This window comes from Oncorhynchus mykiss, chromosome 13 (genome assembly GCF_013265735.2).
Source record: "Oncorhynchus mykiss isolate Arlee chromosome 13, USDA_OmykA_1.1, whole genome shotgun sequence".
NCBI classification, from domain to species: Eukaryota; Metazoa; Chordata; class Actinopteri; order Salmoniformes; family Salmonidae; genus Oncorhynchus; species Oncorhynchus mykiss.
In genome coordinates, this window is record NC_048577.1 from 22145080 (window position 1) to 22169098 (window position 24019).

Here is a 24019-nt window from a genome sequence, read left to right on the forward strand (position 1 = left end):
TTCCCATGTTGGATCAGTGATTAGCTCAAAGAAGGGAATAATTAATTGAAAACCAATTTATCCAGTTGGGTGAGAAATATACTTCCAGGAAGACCGAAAAGACGGACCCACTATAAACAACCATCTACACCAGCACAGGGCCTACTACTGCCCACATGTTTGACAAACCGTATTGAGTAAATCCCCAGAATCAGTAGCGGAGAACAAACATACTGCTGCTGGCTCATTCTTTAACCACCACAGTACAGAACATCGACACAATGAATCACAATTACACAAGCAGCATGCCCTCCTGTCTGTCCGTCTATCCATCTCTCCAGGTTGTTCTATGTTCATCTCCCCCGGTTGTTCTATGTTCATCTCCCCCGGTTGTTCTATGTATATATGCTGGTCCCAGATCTGTTTGGGCTGTAGGCTATAGGACACAAACGGTAAAACAGGTCAGTTTTGCCTTGAGCAGTGGGATCTATTGGATGACTCTAATAGTTTATAGTTTGAACCCCCTCTACTGGTTGTTAAGAGATGCTACACCCAGGTTCCCTTTTCAGTGACTAAGAAAATACCTAAAAATGGTACGATGTTATTGTATATAAAAACAATGTACAGAAACCATGATAAAAGAAAGCCGAACAGAGACCCCAATGGCTGTTATTGACTGGTGAGCCTAATGCCTAGGTTGAATATTGAATCCAAGCTGAATATGGATATGCTGCCATATGGACGTGACCCCAGTCGTATGGAACTCTGAGACGGCATTATCTAATAAGCTGTGATGAAGAAAAGACAGCAGGCTGAGTGGTGGATGTGGGGCTGGTGGTCCCATGACCTCTCTACCCCCCCACCCCAGCCCCCTCTCCCAGCTGGGCTTGTCTTTGTTGTCTGTCGTGTCTACCCCTAACTCCCCCCTCTCTCTCCCCCTTCCTCTTCCCCCTCTTTCTCTCTCCTCTGACAGGGCCCAGCCGGTGTCAAGCGAGGAGCTGCTGATCAGCTGTGGCTTCCTGCTGTGTAAGGGCCTGGTGTCTCGCATGGACCTGGCCTCTGTCCACCTGGGCTCCAGCCCCTCCAACCCCACGCGCCTCTTCTCCTTCCTCTCGCTGGCCTGGGGCTTCGTGGCTGACGTGGATGTTGAGAGTGAGAAGTACCGCCACGTGGGCGCCGCCCGCTTCACCATGGGCACATTGGTCAGGTTGGCATCATTGAGGGTGTATAAGGGCCGTCTGGCATACCTGCCGGTTGACGAGGTGGATGGAGAGGAGGATGGGCAATCGCCAGTCTCGTTGGAGATGACAAGCACGTCACCTCAACACCAACGGCCATCGTCTGCATTCTGCTCCTCCACCCTCCTCTGCCAACCTTTGAAGGACTCGCCGCGCCAGAACACAGCCCACCTCACCTTCCACAACTCCCGTAACTCAAACAACGCCTTCAAGGCGAAGAAGAGGGAACCCATGTCCGCAAATGCCACCCTAACAGGCCCGCCAGACTCTCTCCTGGTGCCCCTGGACCAGCCGGTGCCCAGCGACTGGGTGGTGGTGCCCGAGGAGGACTTTGTCCTCATGCTGGCCATGTACCAGTCTCACCTGGCAAAGGACCTGTATGCCGCGCCCGACTCTACACTTGATGACGGCCTCATCCACCTGATATACGTCCGAGCAGGCATATCGCGCACGGCCCTGCTCCGTCTCTTCCTGGCCATGGAGAAGGGCACCCACCTGGCCAACAACAGCCCCCACCTGGTGTACACCCGGGTGCGGGCGCTGCGGCTGGAGCCCTACTCGTCAAAAGGGGTGATCACGGTGGATGGGGAGGTGGTGGAGTATGGGCCGGTCCAGGCCCAGGTACACGGTGGGATAGCCAGGCTCATCACTAGATGATAAACAAGATCCATTGGATGGATAGCTAGCGTTAGCATGTTATGCTAATAGATATGCTATGCTAAAAGCTAACATTAGTTAGCATTTTCTGGACGATGCTATGCTAACAATTAGCATTAGCATTTTCTGCTCACATCTAAAGGGGAGGTGGGATTAATGGACTTTGTAGTCTTCTCTGAATTTCTGCTTTGAATTGGAAGTGCCACAAAGGAGTAGCAAGGCTAGAACACAAAAAGTTCACAATGGGTGGGTACGTTTTATTTCTAGAGTCCAATGACCTCAATCTCCCATTCTCCCCATTAATTAGCATTTAAACTGTTCTAAAATGGATTCCCACTATCACAAAGCAACTGGCCTTTAATTGGCTGTTGCAAGCTACGACATGGATAGATTACTAGAACCGAGGTGAGAGATCGATCAAGAGCTCTTCTGTCTTACTCCATAAGCATAAGTCATGAAATATGAATATTTTCACCCCACTGCAAATCCCACCACCATACCCACCCACACATACAAACATTCTCCTTACCAGGGGTCCATATGATGTAGTGTCAGTCACCCACCCTGTCCCTCACAGACCCTGGGCATGCTTTATGTCTATGGGAGGGCATTGCAACTTCCATTTTCTTTCTTATGCAACGAATGGGGTATGGATAGATGCCTTCACTCCTCTCTTCCGCTGTGACGTGGACATATGGAAGATCCATACAATCTCCGGGAGCCAGCATTGACATAATTAAAAAAACAACTCATTTGAACCCAAGTAACACAAGGGGACAGTTGCGCCGATGCCGAAATCAACCCTCAACCATTGACGCTCAATTACCATAGTTGTTTTTGATTACCTTGAAGCTTGAGTCTTGAGGGTCAGTAGTTTATCCTAAGGCCTAGACCCTGGACTACTTGAAGACCGGTTTTGGATTTGAAAAGATTGGAGTTTATTTTGGATTAGGCATTGTTGTGATTAGCTGAAAACGCACCATACTTCCATGACTTCTTCAACCAGCCACCTTACATTGACATGCAAACAAGTATACTAAAGAAGACACATCTTCACGTAATTTGACATGTGCTCATTTTATACCTCATATTTCCATGACCCGCTAGCTTTAAAATGGCCTAGAGTGAGAGCCTGTTTATTGTGTTGTGGCCTGTCCTGCAAAGGAAGGCATGCAGCACAAGTCCAGGTTACGTGACTTTGTGCCTGTATCGGGACTCCAACTGCAGTCTTTCCCCACACCCCTCCCCCATCCATCCTTCTCTTCCATCCAATTCAACCATCCCCTCCTCCTCCCTTTCTCGACACTGCAGTGCACCACAGGGTAGTCCGTCGCTTTTGTCTGCCTGCAGCTACAGCGGACACACCAACAGTACACTACACGCACATATACGGTACAGACCCCTTCCCCTTCTCGGCCGTCATCACCTTTATCATAAAGCTTTAAAACACACACAGAAGATCAACTATGAAATGACAAGAGCAACCAAAGGCTAATGTGACGCTAATACAGTAGCTAGCCTGAGTTTACGCTCGTCATAGCCCTCTTCTGTACTGATTCTGAACTCTCGGAAGGAGGGCGATTTATTCTGCCTTAAACACAAAAGGAAGACGGGGCGCTTGATTAAACAGCACATTGGTCAGGGGATGGTAAAGAGGGAGGGATGAGGGAGAGTATGGACTTGTTAAATGCTGCCTGAGGGACCAGCATTGTGTGCGATGCATCCCAAATGGCACCCTTTTCTCTATGAAGTGCACTACTTTTGAACAGGGCCCATTTGGACACAACCCTTCTCCACAGATAAACATGATGTTCATTCTCCACAGCAGTGTAACATAAGGTTCTGACTGACACTGTGAAAGAAAGATGTTTATGTTCATCTTGTTCGCCTTAGGGGATGATAAGAGGTTATGGAACTTGGGGATACCCTGAGAGAATGTTATTGGGCCTCGATTTATATTTTTTAGAGCCACAAAGTGCCCCTGATATGACTGAGTGCACATTTGGGCCGCAAGGTTTTACCAAAATGCAAAAATGTCCATTTCATGTTGTGATATTGTGTATTGACTGTCTTTGTTGTAAACCTGTCGTCAGGCCAGACTAAATAATTATACATGGGGGAAGACCAAAATGACATGTGATTTTAGCTGCGGTGCATGCAAAAGAAAGCACCTTGCATTGATGTTTAACTCTGCTTTTAACCCTGTCAGGGGCATGAGCTCATCTGGTGTTCCTCCCCCTACTGCTTGCTATTTTAGAGCAGCAGCACATGCCTTTCCAATCCTTACCTTGGTCGTGTTCCCATGCTCAGACGTTGACTGACAAATTGCTAGTATAACATTTGTGGTTAGCTGATACATATCTAGGAGTTGTAAGCTCTGGCAGGTGTCGGCAACACCTGGGCAGAGGAACATGCCCCATAGCATGCTGGGAATCAATGAGTCATGAAGCATTATGATGGGGAAATGGAGGTGAAAATATCAAAACGCACATGACATCAGTCTCTTTCTGTTCCTCCATGAGATCAATTGTTCAGACTCCATTGATTGTCACAGGAATTTTCTGCTTCGCTCAGGCTTGAAACATGCTCCAAAAAAATCAATTTCTTTAAGCTAGCTTGGGCCATGAGATTTTCCTGACCACTTCACTTGACTAAAACTCTGGGCCCGACTCACAGCCTATGCAAAGTCTGCCTGCCTTGCTGGTGATGCAGTCCCTGGCGCTTTCTCAATTGTAACAATTCTTACCCTCTTCATTTTCTCTGCTTGTTTGCACTGATTAGAAAATATTTGGCAGGTGAAAATATGGTGGAAGCTCATCAGTAGGCTGGCAGGCTTTCACCTGCTCAATTCTTTCAGATCAGCGCAATGCAGGAAAGGAAACAAGGACAGATTTCAGACGATTGAGAAAGAGCCCCTGAAACTGTTTGGTGTGCCTTGAACATGTTGCCCTTTAGTTGTGGGAAGAGGGGTGTGTACTGTTGTGACGCTTAGAAGATTTGGCATAGAACCCTGATACCGGTCCTATTCGTCTTCAATATTTAAAATTTATGAAGAAACGGACCAACTCCAGTAACCCATTTCCAGTTGAATTGAGCACTTGCTTAAGAACGGAAAAGGAGGTTTGATGAAGCTTAATGTCCCAGTTTGTGAAAACGCCGGCCAAGGCCCTAATATACTCCGTTGTTGACACTTGAAGGTGTATAGCTAAATAAATTCAGTCAGGTACTATCCCAAAAATATTGGGAGTCTTACTACTGCTGCTTGACTGTTGTCTTATTGACAGTGTTTTTCAGGTGTATTTGGTGAAGGGATAGTAACTGTTCTTTTTACAAAATCTTGATTGATATTCTTTACTTAAGTTGAATAAAGAGCTCTATTTTTCCACTTGGCAAAATGTTGAATCAAATAAAGTGAAAACCAAAACATTTGACTTGTTTCTTTTGAATATAAACAAGATTAAGTTGCTGTTTTGTCCTTTGAGTGAGGTCAACTGAAAACACAACTCTACTGTACAACCAAATTCAATCCACCACAAGCGACAACTTGTAACCATGGTACTGCTTGCAAAGTTTAATACATCACTTTAAAAACAAGTCTTCAAACTTAATGAAAGGAACTGTAAAAAATGACAAATCAAGAAAGAAAAACCTGCAAATGTATACTTATGTCCCAAGCGTTCTCATGACCACTTACAGAGCTCAAGTTTGTTAAATATATGCATTTATAGTATAGTCATGACTTCTGTACAGAGGGATCAGGCTAAAAATCATAAGATTATTAGTTTACCAATACAGGCCACTGTGGAAATGTTCACATCGTACAGTCAAGTCTTGTGTCCGTTCAAGGCTTAAAGCAACATGTTACATGCTTTGGCTGGAAATCTCTCGCAGTAATGAATACGTCTGAATATAAACATACACAGAAAATTGTACATAACTTCATGTGCTTGAAATCCTTCATGTTTTTTCTCGAGACCTGGCTTCACATTTTTTTTTCTGTTTTTGCAATAGTGGAGAAACAAGTGCATGAGCGAGAGAGAGATCTATGGTTGCAAACACAGGAGAAGGTTGGCGGGAACCAACCAAGGCTGCTACGCTACAAGGACTGCAGCCTAAAATGGGGAAGCAAAAGGAACATCCTTCTTACTGTACAGGAAGCAAAATAAAAAAAAAGTCGAGGAAGAGAAGCAATGATGATTGCCATGCATGGTACAGGATTTTAAATATCTTTTTTTTTAAGGTGGAAGGAGAAAAATAATAAATAAAAAAATCCCATTCACCTATTATTTTCTTCTTTACAATAATCCGTTTGTCTCACGCTTTGCACTCAATCATTTACAGATGGCATTTTGTACTGTTTCACACACTCATAAACACTAAGCATTTAGCGTCTTTGTTCAAGCAAAAAGACGAGCCAACGCCCTCGTTTTCAGTTCACCGGTAAGCACAAGGGGAATGGACCAACAGAATATCTGGCAAAAAACAAGAGCATAATATATTTCAGATGGATGTCATGGATGTAAACAACGACGGTTCAAATAACCAAGGAAGCACTATCAGAACTAGCCCAGTTCCAGATCTGTTTGTGCATTCTTGCCAACTCGGCAAAGACCGCACAAACAGATTTGGGACCAGGCTATATAAGAACCAGATGGCGTTAAATCGCTGCACTTTCTTTCACAGTACTCCTTTTAACACTTTATCCTAAATCTGTTTGTGCTTTAAAATCAACTACTAGAGGAGTTGGTCAAAGAACATACAGGTCTGGGACCAGGCTTCTTTCATTCTTCGGCGAACACAATGAATGGAAACACTGACCCCTGGTGGCCATACAGAGAAAAGTTCCCTGTGTTAATAAATAGAACACTTGACCATTTTTCAAGCAAGTATAAACAAACCGGCAATAATTTAAAGAAACATAAAAGTAATATCACAAAGTACAAGCATGACTATGCCAGAGGCCATGTTGTCAAAAGTGCATCATTCACCCTTTGAACTGGGGAAATGAAAGAACGGGATACCACTCCAATCTTGGGGACAAACAGTGACACTCCATCATGCTCAAGGCAAAGGGCAAGAACAAAACCAAATACAAGCTCCTCAAAACCTTCTGCATCCACACTCAATCTCTGTTTACAAACTCCAATCAATCTCCATCCCCAAACAAACCGCAGTTGAGAGTAACACTGGAATACAGAGGCTGAAGCTGTGTAACTTGACCATTCAACTTGTGGGCTGAAGTTGCCATTGTCAAAGCAGATCTGGGATCAGTTATTTTGTTTCATTTATTATTCGTTTTATACATTTTTCCTACCTCCGAATTGTTAAATTAAGCACAAGTCCAGGGAAAGCCGACCCCAGATCTGATGTTAGAGGGCCAACCTCAGAACACTGGAATGGGGTGAATGTAGTGGGTATCAGGCGGGGGTTTACAAGCAGCTCTGTACATAGGGTCTGATAATATACTAAGAAGAACAATTCAAGTAAGGCAACATGTTGAGATGAGATAAGACTCATTTAGTGATGGAATGGATAGCGTTTTTTAAAACTCGTGTCAAGTTCACGGTTGTGGCTCCCGCTTCTAGTAGTAGCCCAATGAGTGAGCAGAAGAGAGGATTGTGGGATAGCTCTGGAGGACCATTGTGAACGACCAGCCTTTAAGTGACTCTAAAGGGTCAATGACAGCTGCAAGGAAGGAAAAACATCACTACCTTGAACATGGAGAAGGTTAAGACAACGTAATAATTCCACGGAGAAGCGGTAGAAAATAAAAACGTTCATCGGACCAGCGCCAGACAGAAAATGAACGGAAGTGAATGTCAGCAGTACAGAAAGTTAGCCATCAAGGTGGGAAATAAAAACACAACCGTTGTGAATTTCAGCTAACTACTCAACACACAGGATAATTGTTTTACTGTCATTCTATTCATTTAAACTTTTTTTCAAATGATCTACAGTCACTTCACTTCATTTCCTGACGGCTGGTCACGTTTTCAATGCCAATCCTGTCGAATCAGCAACTGCACTGGTCCAATGAATGTGTTTATTTTCAAACGTGGTTCTTAAACTGGGTATTTTCAACCTAGCCTGGATCCCTTGTAGAAGGAAAAAAAAAACATGTCAAGTTGAGTCTTAAGAGCGACATGGGTGACATAACTAAAAAAAAAGTCTGTACAGTGTCAGAAAGTTATCAAGTCTTAGAATGGAAACTTTCTACAGTCAAAGATATTAAAGAGCTCATTTGACCTCACCTAGAGGTAAGGTCATATAGTTCTGTGTCACTCCTCTATTCTAGAGCCAAGTCTCTCCTCAGGGTATATACCATAGGGCCTAATAGTGTATACAACATCCAGAAGTAGTGATTAGTATGTAAACTTGTCACTCAAGTGTTTCTGCAACGGTATGTTTTGGTGCGAGCGATTGGCAAGGAAACCAACAAGGACATAGCAGAGTGAAGCGGTTGTAGGTGGGCAGTTAATAACATTCAGATTGGGGGTGTGTCTCTAAAGTCGAGAAAGAGCGAGAGGAGAAGGGCAAAAAGCAAACAACCAGCAACATCCACATTAAAAAGAAACTCAATACGTCAGCATGTCAAAAGGTGCCCAGACCTGCCGAGATTGTCTGTTGATTGGAGAGTGCAGGGTGGTAACAGGGCACAGGAGCAGTGCTAAGGGTTGCCGCCAGGGTTAAAGGAGCCAGGCATACTGGGAAATGTAGTTCAGAGAAAACCCAGCTGTGAGAATCTGTCCAGGTTGACCCTGCAGATTCCAGGACGCCATGGCTACTGTAACAGTCTCCGTTTAGTTTAGATCCAATTGACACGGCGGAGTAATATTTTAATTTGTGCTAAGAAATTGAATTTGTGGCGGCAATTCACAAAGAATGTCTCTTCAGGTACTTCCACTTCCCCTTACAGTAACTATAGACGATGCAAGTCAATGGCACTTTTTCTTTCTTTTTATTATTTTTTAAATCAAACCAGCTGTGCATCTCTCCTCCTCTCCTTCCTCGTCCGTCAGGGCCTAGGAGGGTCCACGAGGGGCAGACGTGTGGCGCTGCCTTCCAGTCGAGGCTCTCGCTCCTTGTCTGTGTGTGCATGAGAGCTCAGAGGGTCCAATATGGAGGGAGGGAGCTTATGGTCCGTGGCTTAGATCCCCATAAGACACTCCCACTCCTCGCCCTTCACATCTGGCCTCTGTCTGGCCCCTGGACACTGATGGAAAAATCCACATACACCCAGTTAACTTCTAGTGGTCTGAGGGAGGGGTGGAGGGGGCAAGAGTGCACTAGATAGATGGCTAAGGGGCAGGGGCACTGGGCAGCAGTTGGGCAAGGGGGAACAGAGCGTATGGGGGGCTATTTGGGAAATCATTGGGGGCACAGTGCAGCTTTTGGAGTGTGGGCTTTGAGGTGGTAGGCGTTGGGGGAGTCACTTGTCCTCTATGTGGTCGGGGATGGGGGTGGCGGCCAGGGCGGCCCGGTACTGCAGCAGCACACTGCGCACGCTCTTCACAAAGCCCTTGGAGAGAGGAAAGAGGGGGAAGCCAATGTCCGGGTAGCCGCTCCGCTCGGGGAGGAAGCTCCGGTAGCTCTTCCTGCGCTTCTTTGGTCGCACCGCCGGCTGGCTGCCGCCCGCAGAGTCCGAGGTGGCCCCCCTAACAGACCCGGAGACCACCACGCTCGCCCCGGCCACCTCACTGGCCAAGACGGCGCCGTCGCAGTCCAAGTTCTGGCTGAGCTCCTGCTGGGAGGCGGCGGTGGTGGAGAGGCTCAGGCCAGAGTCCTCCAGCTCTTCATCCCCGGTGCCCTGGGGCTTGTTAGGGGTGCTGTGGGCCAGAAGATCCAAGGGGAGCGTCTCGTCTAGAGGCCCCACTGAGGGAGGCCTGTCCCGGGATGGCCTTGGCGGAGGTCCCCTCTCGGCTAGCTCGTGGAGCTCCAGCCAGGCCTCCAGGCGGTGCACCAGGCGCCAGCCGCTAGAGGTGAAGTGCTGCCGGATCTCCTGCTGGAACACCTGTTTGGAAACAGACAAAAGATAAATCATTATGGCTCAATATTCCCATGATCTGAATCATAACCTATAAGAATAATTTATTAAACTTCTACAAGGCTTTTCAAAGAATCTCGAAGCACTTCAAGAGCAAAAACAAACAAGCAATATATCATGACAGGTCAACCAATAGGGGCCAAGTCTTTAGTCTGAAGATGGAGAGGGTCGGTTCACAGCTTGAGTGGAGGGATGGTGATGGAGGGTATTTTAGCCACTGGACCTCTTCCACTCTGTGTTGCACCCACTAGGTTGATACCTCAGCAGCACTGGGCGCCAAAAACTCACCACACAGAGTTAAGAATAGTAGCCAGTCGTCCTCACGACCAACCCTCTGCCTCAGCACAGCTGTATGCCTCCATCTCCCATTCCTATTGAGCGTCAGGCAACTCCTCAAATTATGTTCAAAAGATTATGAACTGGCAGCCGGGTGAAAAAAAAAGCTGGTAACAGACGCATTTTCCCCAATAAAAACACACGGCAGCTAGCTAGCTAGCTAGCCAAAAAGAGTTAACCTGCAAATTCGTGCCTCAAAAACACAAGATAAGAAAAAAAAAAAAACATAAATATGTACAATATTTACAGACCTCTACCGCAGCACCATGACAACCACCCAACTACACTGCTCAAAAAAATAAAGGGAACACTAAAATAACACATCCTAGATCTGAATGAATGAAATATTCTTATTAAATACTTTTTTCTTTACATAGTTGAATGTGCTGACAACAAAATCACAAAAAAATGATCAATGGAAATCAAATTTATCAACCCATGAAGGTCTGGATTTGGAGTCAAAGTCAAAATTAAAGTGGAAAACCACACTACAGGCTGAACCAACTTTGATGTAATGTCCGTAAAACAAGTCTAAATGAGGCTCAGTAGTGTGTGTGTGGCCTCCACGTGCCTGTATGACCTCCCTACAACGCCTGGGCATGCTCCTGACGAGGTGGCGGATGGTCTCCTGATGAATCTCCTCCCAGACCTGGACTAAAGCATCCGCCAACTCCTGGACAGTCTGTGGTGCAATGTGGCTTTGGTGGATGGAGCGAGACATTATGTCCCAGATGTGCTCAATTGGATTCAGGTCTGGGGAACGGACGGGCCAGTCCATAGCATCAATGCCTTCCTCTTGCAGGGACTGCTGACAGACTCCAGCCACATGAGGTCTAGCATTGTCTTGCATTAGGAGGAACCCAGGGCCAACCGCACCAGCATATGGTCTCACAGGGGGTCTGAGGATCTCATCTCGGTACCTAATGGCAGTCAGGCTACCTCTGGCGAGCACATGGAGGCCTGTGCGGCCCCCAAAGAAATGCCACCCCACACCATGACTGACTGACCATGACCAAACCGGTCATGCTGGAGGATGTTGCAGGCAGCAGAACTTTCTCCACGGCATCTCCAGACTGTCACGTCTGTCACATGTGCTCAGTGTGAACCTGCTTTCATCTGTGAAGAGCACAGGGCGCCAGTGACGAATTTGCCAATCTTGGTGTTCTCTGGCAAATGCCAAATGTCCTGCACGGTGTTGGGCTGTAAGCACAACCCCCACCTGTGGACGTCGGGCCCTCATACCACCATCATGGAGTCTGTTTCTGACCGTTTGAGCAGACACATGCACATTTGTGGCCTGCTGGAGGTCATTTTGCAGGGCTCTGACAGTGCTCCTGCTCCTCCTTGCACAAAGGCGGAGGTAGCGGTCCTGCTGCTGGGTTGTTGCCCTCCTACGGCCTCCTCCACATCTCCTGATGTACTGGCCTGTCTCCTGGTAGCGCCTCTATGCTCTGGACACTACGCTGACAGACACAGCAAACCTTCTTGCCACAGCTCTCATTGATGTGCCATCCTGGATGAGCTGCACTACCTGAGCCACTTGTGTGGGTTGTAGACTCATGCGTCTCATGCTACCACTAGAGTGAAAGCACCGCCACCATTCAAAAGTGACCAAAACATCAGCCAGGAAGCATAGGAACTGAGAAGTGGTCTGTGGTCGCCACCTGCAGAACCACTCCTTTATTGGGGGTGTCTTGCTAATTGCCGATAATTTCCACCCGTTGTCTATTCCATGAAATTTATTGTCAATCAGTGTTGCTTCCTAAGTGGACAGTTTGATTTCACAGAAGTGTGATTGACTTGGAGTTACATTGTGTTTAAGTGTTCCCTTTATTTTTTTGAGCAGTGTATAACTATCCATCACCACCTGCCATTTGTCCCCAACTCATCCAGTAATAAGAAACATTTTCTTAAATCTTCCAAAAATTGAAATGCATCTTTGGCACTTTTGACTTACAGGTTAAATTTGTACAGCTACTATCAGCACACAAAAACCATCCATATTTTGTTGGGGAGAACTTTCACTGCATTTTGTATTCACACAAATACAACCAAATCATATACGAAAATCTACACAGAAACAGATTGACTCTAGGTAAATCAGACCAGACTGTATCCCGACCTCTATGGGTGTCTGCAGCAGCTGGGTCATGGACTGCACCGTCTTGATGAGAGTCATCTCGTTGTAGCAGCGACTGTTCTCATAGCCCTCCTGCAGGCCCCGGTCGCTGTCGAAACCTGCCTCATTGTAGTAGGGCTCGTTGACCAGGATCAGGCCTGGGAGAGACACACACACACACACACTCTTTAGATTCTTCTAGACACACAAGGAAGTAGTAAAAAAAGGCCCGGTGCAGTCAAAAACAGGATTGTCCTGCATTTTATATACAGCGACTATACAAATGTCCATAACAAGACGGACCAGGTGAAAGCTATGATCGCTTAATGACGTCACTTTGTTAAATCCATTTCCAAAACAGTGTAGACGAAGGGGAGGAGACGGGTTAAAGAAGGAATTCTAAGCCTTGACACATGGATTGTGGATGTGTTCCGTTCAGAGGGTGAATGGGCAAGACAAACGATTGAAGTGCCTTTGAACAGGGTATGGTACTAGGTGCCATGCATACCGGTAAATTAGGTAATAGACCAATAAGAGAATTCCAAACCTCTGCCAATAACAGCTAGTTTTCCCCTCCCCACTCAGACCAATTCCAGACAGTCCGAGCAAAAATCTTGCTCAAGAAATTGCTATTTGCTAAGAAGCTATTTGTTTCCTTTTTGACCATTTTAATTTAAAACAAAACACAGTAAGGTACTTAATTGTTAACCAGAAATGATTTGATATTGAAATAAAAACAACAAAGGACCCAAATACCTTAGAAATCAAAGACATTCACACATTAACTCTTCATTCTAGTGTACTTAAAGACTCAAACTTTGGTTAACCACAAACACCTTTGACAACTCAAATGTATTTAGCCTTTCGTGGATTAACCTGAATAAGCCTATCAGCATAGTTTGAGATAGCTGCAAATCCTATAATTGTCTCCTAAATCCTGAGGTGAAAATTACTGATAGGAAGGTGAGGCAGTTAAACCACAACGGTCTTGTCAGAGGGTGATGTGTGTGACACTCACTGTAGCCGAAGCAGACATGAGCAAATGAACGGCATGAATAAAACATACACTTCTGTTGCAGGGAAGACAACGGGGGGGGGGGGCTAAAGGACCCAAACCTGACTGGTAATGAGAAATTCTGGACGAGGTGGGGGGGGTGAATCAATACTGCGTGAGACTAAGAATAGGTCTAGTGAGATCAGTTTAGACTTGCCTTGGATGGAGATAAGCACTTGCAGCAGGCTAGACTTGCTGGTCCACCTCTCTGTACCCTGAGGATTGATAAACAGGAAAGACAGTGTGAGGCACATTTTATACAAGCAGCTCATGTTCAAAATAATATTTTTTTTAAAGACAAAAGGGAAGGTAATGGGTGGTCTAAGAACAGTCAGAGGGAAAGTAATGGGTAGTCTAAGAACAGTCAGAAGGAAGGTAATGGGTGGTCTAAGAACAGTCAGAGGGAAGGTAATGGGGTGGTCTAAGAACAGTCAGAGGGAAGGTAATGGGTGGTCTAAGAACAGTCAGAAGGAAGGTAATGGGTGGTCTAAGAACAGTCAGAGGGAAGGTAATGGGTGGTCTAAGAACAGTCAGAAGGAAGGTAATGGGTGGTCTAAGAACAGTCAGAGGGAAGGTAATGGGTGGTCTAAGAACAGTCAGAGGGAAGGTAATGGGTGGTCTAAGAACAGTCAGAGGGAAGGTAATGGGTGGTCTAAGAACAGTCAGAGGGAAGGTAATGGGTGGTCTAAGAACAGTCAAGGGGAAGGTAATGGGTGGTCTAATAACAGTCAGAGGGAAGGTAATGGCTGGTCTAATAACAGTCAATGGGAAGGTAATGGGTGGTCTAATAACAGTCAGAGGGAAGGTAATGGGTGGTCTAAGTATTTGACCTTGATAGTTTGTGTGTGTGTGTATTGGTATCGATATGTAGGCTGTGTGCCTTTTTATTGTTGTAGTTCTATCCTTGATGTTCTGTATTATGTCATGGTTCATGTTTTGTGTGGGCCCCGGGAAGAGTAGCTGCTCCTTTTGCAACTGCTAATGGGGATCCTAATAAAAAAGCAAAAATACCAAGCATCACACTTTTTTCGTGAGGGATTAAAGGTCTACTTTTACCTTGCCGATCCAGGTGCCCAGCAGGCTGACGCAGACCTTGCCGTTGTCGTAGAGGTTGGGGTTGAGGCGCCCGCTGCACTGTGACAGGTAGCGGAAGAGGGGCGGCACCGACGGGTAAATGTTTGGCAGCTGGATGTCGAAGAGGAACAGGCCGTCCTCGTAAGGGGTGCGCGTGGGCCCCTTGATCAGAGCTGAGAACAGGTCCTGTGAAGAGAGAGGGACGGGGTGAAGAGAGACGAGAATAGCACATGTTCACTATCATCCTCAGAGATATCATCACTTATCTTCAGAAATAACAGCATGAAGAGATTTTAAGTCGAGGGTTTAATGAGTGCAGAGAAACTGGCAGCTCAAAACCGGAGTCACTTTAGCCACTGAGGAGTGGTCTGATGCAATTTAATACTTGACTGTAATCGACTACATTCGGATCACTTCCAAACGTCTCTCTTCTCATGTGTCGGTGAGCATACCATGCGGTCCTCGAAGGTTTTGACCATGATGCCGTCGGGCAGCGAGGTGGCCAGCAGAGCCATCTCCTTCCTCACGGTGCTGAAAAACTTCTTGGCCTCGGCTGGCTGGAACTCCATCTTCTTAAAGGTGTGGGTGTCTGGCAGGAGTCAGATAAATGTTGTGGTATTTAGTGAGTATTTGAAAAGGCCATTTTAAGTAATGGACCAGTGCATTTAAAATGTTCAAAGAAGGTATTTTTGGAGTTATTGAATTCTTCTCCCTGTACTACTAGATGTCTCAGTAACAAAGACAAACAATGACAAGCTAAAAGCGCAGTATTGCGTCCTCACCTGGTGACCACTCCAGCACAGAGAACACCTCTCCCTTGGCACTGGTGAAGGTGACTCCGGGCTTTCCACCACTCTGTTGGCACAGAACAGGCGTATCGCTGGGCCACTCTGGCGCCGCGCCTGGAGTCTTCGCCGCCGCTGCCTCCTCCTGGGGCCTTTCTTCGCCCCCTCTTTCCCCTCCCTCCGTACTCCCACCTCCTCCTGCCCCACCCTCCACCACTGCCTCCATCCGCTCCTCCTCCATGATGGCCACATTGTCCAGGGTCTTCCTCAGGTTCTCCTGGAGCTTCTTGATGTCATCCAGGAAGCGCTTCTCCTTGGTGGGTTTCTCTGGCGTGATGGCAGTGGCGGCGTTGGCGTTAGTCCCGTTGGCGGCGGGCGCAGCACCGGACGTGGGCGAGGTAGGCGAGCCGCCGGTCCATAGCTGCTCTACCGTCATGTTCTTCAGGCTCTCGAGGATCTTCAGGGCCTCTTTGAGCTCACGGAAGCCCCGCGGCGTGCTCTCTTTCCCGGGGAGCTTCTCCGCTGCATCACCCCCTCCTGCTCCAGGGGTGGTTCCTCCAGCACCGGTGCCTGGGCTGACTATAGCCCCAGCTCCCTCCAGGTCCTCTGAGGAGTTAGGTGGCTTGGTGGGGGTGGTGGCCCCTGCTATGCCGCCCTCCTTTGGGGGGATGATGAAGGGGCTGGAGCCGGTGGGGGTGGCGGCCGGGGTGGTGGTGTCGTCGTTGGCAGGGTGCTGGTCGTCCTCGTTGGTGGTCAGGCCGTTGTCAGTCTCCCAGCTGTCGCTCTCGTCCTCCCACTCCTCCGTGGACAGGCCACTGCTGCTCTCCTCCACAGAGTCATAGTCTGTCTCTTCGATCTCAGACTCCACGTTGTACAGGTGCTAGATTGAGGGGGGGGTTAGAGAAAAACAAAATCACAGTGTTTATACGCAATCATTAATCATTGCTAACATTCATTAAGTGCTTTTTTGTGTCAATATCAAAATGTCGTTATAGAATAACATTTTTAAAAGGGCAGCATGCTATCTGCAACACACATTCAGATTGAAAAGATAATTAGCATGAACACAATTAGCATGAACAGAAACCTGAGCAAGGTACAGCAGTAGCACACTTCATTGACATAGTGAACACAAGTCAACAGAACCTTAACAGAAACTAACAGAGCCACCGATCAGCGACCACTACAACTACCGCATGTGAGGGACAGAAAGACTACAATTACCATGAGTACCTGTGGTAGGACGATGGTAATGGAGTTGTCGGCCCACACCACCTCCACCTTGCTGCTCACATCCACTCTGAAGACCTGACCTACTGACGTCTGGACATGTCAAAAAAAAAAAAGATGAAAAAACAGTATGTGAAAATACTCTTTCTACACGATAGTACCGTACTGGATTATATTTCCTTTCAGAGCACGCTTTTAGTAACTATGGTGGATCTGTAACCAGGCCAAAGCATCTGTACAACGTGGACCGGCAAAGAACACTCCAAGCACCACATCGAAAAGTACTAACATGTCAACAACCAAAATGAAAGACATTTTTTGAACTTACATCGTTCTCGCACTCCGTATTCCGCCCGTTCTCAGAGTTCCCTATCCTGATGACGATATCAGTGGTACGGAAGTGGAAGTCTGGGTGGTCGGCGATGTCGTACACACTAACATCCTCCTCTTCTCCTGTGACCTAAACAAACAAAACCACCATCCATTACTGACACCATGCAGCTCAAATGACACTAGAAGCCACCCTGTATAGTGCACTGTTTTTGAGCAGAGCAATAGGACCATGGGGCTATTGCTTTGGCCCAAAGTAGCGCACGATATGTGGAATAGGCTCAATTGGAATAGAGTCATTTCAGATTTGCCCAAATTAAACTTCTATAGAGCTATTAATGGAATACATAAAAAAAATAATTAAAAAAGGTTGTGGTTCCCCCGGCGACACAAGTCGACCCACAATGCCCAGCAGACTGACCTCCACGTCGTCGCTGGAGGCGTTGAGTTTGATCCACTTCACAGCACACGTCCTGCCTTTGTGGTCGCCCGACTGGATGACCCCGTACACGCCCGGGTCCGTAGGAGCTTGGGCTGTGTGACCACACAGAGAGAGACAGACAGACACACATACAGAGAGACAGACACACACACAAAGACAGAGCTGAAGTTTACTCTCTGACCCGAGGCACAAAAGTTTCACCAAGGACACCAAGTAAGAAAGCCAACCTGATAAATAGCTCCCTCGTTGCATAGCTACAATAGTAATTTACAACATTAGCAAAGTCTAATGTATTTCTGGTCAATTTGAAGTTATTTTAAATGGACCAAAAAAATAATTAAAAAGTGTTTTTCTTTCAAAAACAAGGACATTTCTAAGTGACCCCAAACTTTTGAATGGTAGTGTACATTTTTTGATAAACCGCTTATAAAAGCTGATAGTAGTAGAAAAAAATGTAATAAACTGAAATATCACATTTGCGTAAGTATTCAGACCCTTTAAAAACAGTACTTTGTTGAAGCACCTTCGGCAGCGACTAAAGCTTAAGTCTTTTTGGGTATGACGCAACAAGTACATTCAGAGGCTTTTCCCGAAGCCACTCCTGCGTTGTCTTGGCTGTGTGCTTAGAGTCATTATCCTGTTGGAAGGTGAACCTTCACCCCAGTCTGAGGAACTGAGTCCTCTGGAGCAGGTTTTCATCAAGGATCTCTCTGCACTTTGCTCCTTTTATCTTTGCCTCGATCCTGACCAGTCTATGTGCCTGGCGCTAAAAAACATCCTCACTGCATGATGCTGCCACCACACTTCACTGTAGGGATGGTGCCAGGTTCCCTCCAGATGTGACGCTGGGCATTCAGGCCAACAAGTTCAACCTTCGTTTCATCAGACCAGAGAATCTAGTTTCTCATGGTCAGAGTCTTTAGGTGCCTTTTGGCAAACTCCAAAAGAACGGAACAAAGTACAAAGAGATCCTTGATGAAAACCTGCACCAGAGCGCTCAGGACCTCAGACTGGGGTGAAGGTTCACCTTCTAACATGACAACGCAGGACAGGCTTCAGGACAAGCCTCAATGTCCTTAAGTGGCCCAGCCAGAGCCTGAAAATACCTGTGCAGCAACGCTCCCCATCCAACCTGACAGAGCTTGAGAGGATCTGCAGAGAAGAAATGGGAGAAACTCCGCAAATACAGGTGTGCCAAGCTTGTAGAGTCATACCCAAGAAGAATCGAGGCTGTAATCGCTGCCAAAGGTGCTTCAACAAAAGTACTAAGTAAAGGGTCTGAATAATTATGGAAACGTGATATTTCAGTTGAATGTTTTATACATTTGCAAAAATGTCTAAAAACCTGTTCTTGCTTTGCCATTATGGGGTAGTGTGTGTGGATTGATAAGGGGGGGAAACTATTTAATCAATTTTAGAATAAGGCTGTAACGTAACAAAATGTGGAAAAAGTTGGATTAATTTCCAAATGCACTGTACAAGGCCTGAAGGTGAGTATGAAGTGAGCTAGCTACTTACGTCGTTTGTCGACAACAAAGTCTCCGGGGCAAAACTCATGGTTGTCGAGGTGCTGGATGGGGATGAGGTCATTGGAGCGGATGAGGGTCTCCATACGGCCGTCCTTCCAGAGGACGTCGGCCGAGGTCTTGGTGGACACCACTTCTACTGCCACCCTGACGATAAAAAAAACAGGGAGATGGCAGATATTAGAACCAGTGACTAAGTAACTAATACTGGAATTTGTGTCTTCACCGACAAGGCTCAACTATTTCAGCAAGAAGTTCTGGTTAAGAGTGGAAAATGCCTACATGTTAAAGAATGGAATGTTAAACTGACTCAGCCATATGCGCAGCAGCAGAGCGAATCAAAGATTCCGCAGGGTGGGGGGAGCCTGATCTCCTCTGCCACGGTTTCCCTACATCCATAATATAAACTCAGCAAAAAAACATCCTCTCACTGTCAACTGCATTTATCTTCAGCAAACTTAACATGTGTAAACTTCCGACTTAAACTGTATTTAAACCTTAGCCAAATACAGACAATTCCTGACATTTAATCCTAGTTAAAATTCCCTGTTAGGTAAATTAGGATCACCACTTTATTTGAAGAATGTGAAATGTCAGAATAATAGTAGAGAGAATGATTAATTTCAGCTTTTATTTCTTTCATCACATTCCCAGTGGGTCAGAAGTTTACATGCACTCAATTAGTATTTGGTAGCATTGCCTTTAAATAGGGTGAAATAGCTCCTGACAGAGCTGGTGTAACTGAGTCAGGTTTGTAGGCCTCCTTGCTCACACACGCTTTAAGTTCTGCCTACAACTTTTCTATGGGATTGAGGTCAGGGCTTTGTGATGGCCACTCCAATACCTTGACTTTGTTGTCCTTAAGCCATTTTCCCACAACTTTGCTTGCAAGTATGCTTGGGGTCATTGTCCATTTGGAAGACCCAAATTTTCCTTCCTCATGAAGACATTATTATCTGAAGTGCACCAGCCCCTCCTGCAACAAAGCACCCCCACAACATGATGCTGCCACCCCCGTGCTTCACGGTTGGGATGGTGTTCTTCGACTTGCAAGGCTCCCCTTTTTCCTCCAAACATAAAGATAGTCGTTATGGCCAAACAGTTCTATTTTTGTTTCATCAGACCAGAGGACATTACTCCAAAAAGTACGATCGTTGTCCCAATGTGCAGTTGCAAACCGTAGTCTGGCTTTTTTATTGCGGTTTTAGATCAGTGGCTTCTTCCTTGTTAAACAACCTTTCAGGTTGTTGATATAAGACACATTTTTCTGTGGCTATAGATAAGTTTGTACCCGTTTCCTCCAGCATCTTCACAAGGTCCTTTGCCGTTGTTCTGGGATTGATTTGCACTTTTTGCACCAAAGTACATTCATCTCTAGGAGACAGAACGCGTCTCCTTCCTGAGCGGTATGACGGCTGCTTGGACCCATGGTGTTTATACTTGCATACTATTGTTTGTACAGATGAACATGGTACCTTCAGGCGTTTGTCTGTAAACAATTGTTGGAAAAATTACTTGTGTCACGCACACAGTAGATGTCCTAACCGACTTGCAAAAACTATAGTTCCTTAACAAGAAATTTGAATGACTCCAACCTAAGTGTTTGTAAAGTTTCGAGTACAACTGTATTTCTATGATCATAACAAGATTCAACAACTGAGACAAACTGAACAAGTTCCACAGACGTGTGACTAACGGGGGGGGGGTTCAAAATCAAAAGTAACAGTATCTGGTGTAGCCACCAGCTGCATTAAGTACTGCAGTGCATCTCCTCCTCATGGAATGCACAAGATTTGCTAGTTCTTGCTGTGTGATGTTACTCCACTCTTTCACCAAGGCATCTGCAAGTTCCCAGACATTTCTGGGGGGAATGGGCCTAGTCCTCACCCTCCGATCCAACAGGTCGGGGGGGCAGGGTAGCCCAGCGGTTAGAGTGTTGGACTAGTAACCGAAAGGTTGCAAGTTCAAATCCCCGAGCTGACAGGGTACAAATCTGTCATTCTGCCCCTGAACAATAATTTGTTCTTAACTGACTTGCCGAGTTAAATAAAAGGTCAAATAAATAAATATATAAAACGTCCCAGACGTGATCAATGGGATTGAGATCCGGGCTCTTTGCTGGCATGGCAGAACACTGACATTCCTGTCTTGCAGGAAATCACGCACAGAACGAGCAGTATGGCTGGTGGCATTGTCATGTCAGGATGAGCCTGCAGGAAGGGTACCACATGAGCATGTCTTCCCTGTAACGCACAGCGTTGAGATTATTGTCATTGCAGGCAATCTCAGTACGATGATGCTGTGACACTTGGCCCCAGACCTCAGACCTTGAAAATAAACATGAATCCGACCATCACCCCTGGTGAGACAAAACTGCAGCTCGTCACTGAAGAGCACTTTTTGCCAGTCCTGTCTTGCGACAGTGGGTTTGTGCCCAATGGCCTTTACAACAGGCCTACAAGCCCTCAGTCCAGCCTCTCACAGCCTATTGCGGACAGTCATCAGCACTGATGGAGAGATTGTGTATTCCTGGTGTAACTTGGGCAGTTGTTGTCATCCTGTACCTGTCCTGCAGGTGTGATGTTCGGATGTACCGATCCTGTGCAGGTGTTGTTACATGTGGTCTGCCACTGAGGACGATCAGCTGTCCATCCCGTCTCCCTGTAGTGCCGTCTTAGGCGTCTCACAGTACGGACATTGCAATTTATTGTCCTGGCACATCTGCAGTCCTCATGCCTCCTTGCAGCATGCCTAAGGCACATTCACACAGATGAGCAGGGACCCTGGGCATGGTTCTTTTGGAATTTTTCAGTCAGTAGAAAGGCATCTTTAGTGTCCTGTTCGTGACTGTTCCACAGGTGCATGTTCATTAATTGTTTATGGTTCATTGAACAAGCATGGGAAACAGTGTTTAAACTAGAGGTCGGCCGATTAGGATTTTAACGCCGATACCGGTACCGATTATTGGAGAACCAAAAAAAAGCCGATACCAATTAAATCGGACAATTTATTTATTTGTAATAATGACAAATGCAACAATACCGAATGAACACTTATTTTAACTTAATATAATACATCAATAAAATCTATTTAGCCTCAAATAAATAATGAAACGTTCAATTTGGTTTAAATAATGCAAAAACAAAGTGTTGGAAAAGAAAGTAAAAGTGCAATATGTGCCATGTAAGAAAGCTAACGTTTCAGTTCCTTGCTCAGAACATGAGAACATATGAAAGCTGGTGGTTCCTTTTCTTCAATATTCCCAGGTAAGAAGTTTTAGGTTGTAGTTACTATAGGAATAATATGACTATTTCCCTCAATACCATTTATATTTCATTAACCTTTGACGATTAGATGTTCTTATAGGCACTTTATTGCCAGTGTAACAGTATAGCTTCCGTCCCTCTCCTCGCTCCTCCCTGGGCTCGAACCAGCAACACAACGACAACAGCCACCACAGGCAGTCTTCTTGTGGAGTGCAACGAGAGAGAGGCAGGTCGTTATTGCGTTGGACTAGTTAACTGTAAGGTTGCAAGATTGGATCCCCCGAGCTGACAAGGTAAAAATCTGTCGTTCTGCCCCTAAACAAGGCAGTTAACCCACCGTTCCTAGGCTGTCATTGAAAATAAGAATGTGTTCTTAACTGACTTTCCTAGTTAAATAAAGGTTAAAATTATTTAAAAAAAATATATATATAATAAATCGGCGCCCAATAATACCGATTTCGGATTGTTATGAAAACTTGAAATCGGCCCCAAATTAAATCGGCCATTCCGATTAATCGGTCGACCTCTAGTTTAAACCCTTTACAATGAAAATCTGTGAAGCTATTTGGATTTGTTCGAATCATCTTTGAAAGACAGGGTCCTGAAAAAGGGACGTTTATTTATTTTTTCTCATGTTTTGTCTTTTCTTTAAATCAATCTCTCCTCTACCTCAATTCAACCCCCCACTAGAATTCAGACACTTTCCCCCTGCTCTGCCTCTTAACTTCAGTCCCTACCTCCCCCTTGCCGTTTTATTCCCCCCATCAATCTTCCTCTCGCTCGCTCTCCCTCCCGCAACTCAATCTCAGCTTTTTTTCTCCCCCTTGATCTCCCTAGCTCTCTGACCCTCTGTCTCCATCACCCTTTCCCCCCTCTCTCTCTCCATCTGTCTCTTTCAATCAGAGGACCTGGATGTTATCTGGGCACACCTAAGCACATGCTACATGATTTATCAGCTGTCAGCTATATTTAACCACCAGATCTGATCTACAAGGCAGTTTAAAAGGAGAGAAAAATCACAGCCTTAGGCAGCATCTGAAATAGCATCATATTGCCTGTATAATGCACTACTTTTAACCAAGGATCTGGTCAAAATTAGTACACTATATAAGGAAGGGGGTGCCATTAATATAAGGAAGGGGGTGCCATTTCAGATGTGCAGCCTTGGAATCCCTGACGTGTTCGAATGGCGCCTGGTAGAATTTAAAGTACTTGAATTCTGCAATGTCTTGAGAAAAGGTTACATTGACCCAAACTTCAACCTATTTGGAAACGTCCAACTAATGGTGCAGAGCTAGGTCTAATTGTGGGTACCGGTGTGATTTTTATAACAGAGCAACTTAACTATTGGGTTTTTAGTCAAAGGACCACAAGGAGAGCAAGTGCGGTTGAGAGCGTATTCATTTTCACGTCGCAACAATAATAATTAGGTTGATGCTAGTATAACCTTTGGATTGTTATTTGTACTAGATTCAAATTGGTACTAGGAAAAGTACTGGATTGGCACTAGATTATTACTATATTAGACTATGGAGTGGTACTAGTACTGGATTGGTGGTAGACTGGTTCAAGATTTGAAGACAAGGCCAGGTCACACCGTCACTGGCAGCATCCACACAGCCTAATAACAACCAGGGTCATTAGTGGACATCTGCTCCGGGAAATCAGCCTGAAATCGATCCCCGTAGGTAGTAACAAGCCATCAGAAAGTCCGTAAGGAAGAGAGGACATTTTCTGGGAGACAAGATGTTGGATCGATGAACACTGGTCTTGTTCGGCTGGGTGTAAGGGTGTAAGTGTAGGCTGGGTGTAGGGTGTAAGTTGATCGGCTCTGTGTGTAAGCGTCCCAAATGGAAGTGGCACCCTATTCAGTGCTCTATTTTTGACTAAAGTAGTGTACTACATAGGGAGTAGGGTGCCATTTAGGCCAGAGAGAGAC

At 45.8% G+C, this 24019-nt stretch overlaps 2 protein-coding genes across 3 annotated transcripts in view; one reads left to right on the top strand and one right to left on the bottom strand.

Annotated features, from left to right (window-relative positions):
• The window catches only part of LOC110485951 (sphingosine kinase 1), a 29550-nt gene extending 20796 nt beyond the window's left edge, over positions 1–8754 (top strand). Inside the window, exon 5 of the mRNA XM_021557210.2 lies at positions 953–8754. Coding sequence (XP_021412885.2) covers positions 953–1874 — 922 coding nt within the window. The 3' untranslated portion in view covers positions 1875–8754. The remainder of the gene's footprint in view (positions 1–952) is intronic.
• The window catches only part of LOC110485950 ((E3-independent) E2 ubiquitin-conjugating enzyme UBE2O), a 43231-nt gene continuing 24639 nt past the window's right edge, over positions 5428–24019 (bottom strand). The window contains exons 11-20 of one of the 2 annotated variants that reach the window (XM_036940620.1): positions 18807–18961; positions 17268–17380; positions 16845–16976; positions 16511–16609; positions 15284–16166; positions 14954–15090; positions 14484–14687; positions 13585–13642; positions 12377–12531; positions 5428–9885 (exon numbers count right to left, since the gene is read on the bottom strand). In XM_036940620.1, coding sequence (XP_036796515.1) covers positions 9304–9885; positions 12377–12531; positions 13585–13642; positions 14484–14687; positions 14954–15090; positions 15284–16166; positions 16511–16609; positions 16845–16976; positions 17268–17380; positions 18807–18961 — 2518 coding nt within the window. In that variant the 3' untranslated portion in view covers positions 5428–9303. The remainder of the gene's footprint in view (positions 9886–12376; positions 12532–13584; positions 13643–14483; positions 14688–14953; positions 15091–15283; positions 16167–16510; positions 16610–16844; positions 16977–17267; positions 17381–18806; positions 18962–24019) is intronic. The other variant, XM_036940621.1, reaches the window with a different exon arrangement.